Raw genomic sequence first — 1229 nt, 5'->3', positions numbered from 1 at the left:
TTCGTCTTGTATATAGAGTCAACTATTGTTGTTTTTAAAATTGGTTATTCATCTTTAAGCGGCTGTCCTCATCTACGGATACAGGGGACTATCAAACACCACGACAGTATTTCTTGGAGCTGGTCATCTCCTAGAAATACACTATAGCTCCTGGGGGGATTGTAAAATCTAGGAGCGTTAGATTTACCCCTGGGATCTTCTGTGAGGAATGTGAAGGCCTCACGTATATGTAGAAGTAGATAGTGTTTCAAGATGAATTATAAATATTGAGAACAGCTAATTATACTCGACTTTAGGTGACACTAGATACATAATGTAGCGCGAGGAAGCGAAAGGAAGGTAGCTTCCTCGCGTTCAGGGGAATCTAGATGCACTCTGTGGGTCCCGGGCAGATCGTATCGTCATCCGTCCTATATGTTTCATGCGTATCTCTCACCCCGATCAATCAGAATCCCAGGAGCCTGCCGTCCGAAGTCTAGGCAAACTCCAACGTGCAAACACTTATAAGGTCGGACCCGCTCCAAATATATTGCCTTTTTTTCACTCCCAACAAGAATCTTTTTCTCTTGTTACCCTATCTTCCTCTGCCTCGTTGTGATCATTCGACTTTGTATGAACTTGCGTGTTCAGAATGACCAACCTGATCAATGTGTCCTACAGCACTGTGTTGGTTGCAACAGATGCTCGACTGAGCATCATTGCTCTTTCAGACCAAATCAAAACAACTGGAGACACACCTGAGGCTTTGACCGACCTTTTGAATCAGTTGGCTTCTCTTGAAACTGTTGTACAGCGCCTTTCACTCGCCTCTGGCTACTCCCCGGCCACGACCAGGGATGACATTGAAGCGCACGTTCATTCACTACTACTGGACTGCGAAAAGACATGCGACGAGTTTGAAAAGACTTTTCGCGCTTTTATTGACCGCTCGTTGGGTGGAACAACTCGCAAATTGAACCGTGATCGCTTCGGTATTTATGGAGAATTAGAGGTGCAATTGCTGAGCAAACGGCTAGCCCGGTGGAAGGACGTTTTGTCGAGCATCATCGACCCTTTTCTGTACGTGAAAATCATTATTGGGAAATTCTCATAGAAGTCAGCTGACAAATTGCAACTCGATTAAGAATTCTTCCTCTGTATCCGTCGGAGAACGTCAGCCAGGAGAGACAAGCCGAGCTCCTAGCCAGGGAGAATGGCATTGTAAATGTGATCGGAAAGTTTGACGAGGA

The 1229-nt window shown here is 45.4% G+C and overlaps 1 protein-coding gene across 1 annotated transcript; it reads left to right on the top strand.

Annotated features, from left to right (window-relative positions):
- Window positions 1–631: 631 nt before the first annotated feature.
- On the top strand, window positions 632–1200 carry PENARI_c280G07157 (uncharacterized protein; the record flags this gene model as incomplete). Its single annotated transcript, XM_022638253.1, has 2 exons — window positions 632–1059; window positions 1125–1200. Coding segments are annotated over 2 exons (504 nt in total), but the record flags the coding sequence as incomplete, so codon positions are not given.
- Window positions 1201–1229: the final 29 nt, after the last annotated feature.

The sequence above is a fragment of the Penicillium arizonense genome (assembly GCF_001773325.1).
Source record: "Penicillium arizonense strain CBS 141311 chromosome Unknown PENARI_contig280, whole genome shotgun sequence".
Classification (NCBI taxonomy): Eukaryota; Fungi; Ascomycota; class Eurotiomycetes; order Eurotiales; family Aspergillaceae; genus Penicillium; species Penicillium arizonense.
This window is presented reverse-complemented; position numbering and strand designations above follow the sequence as displayed.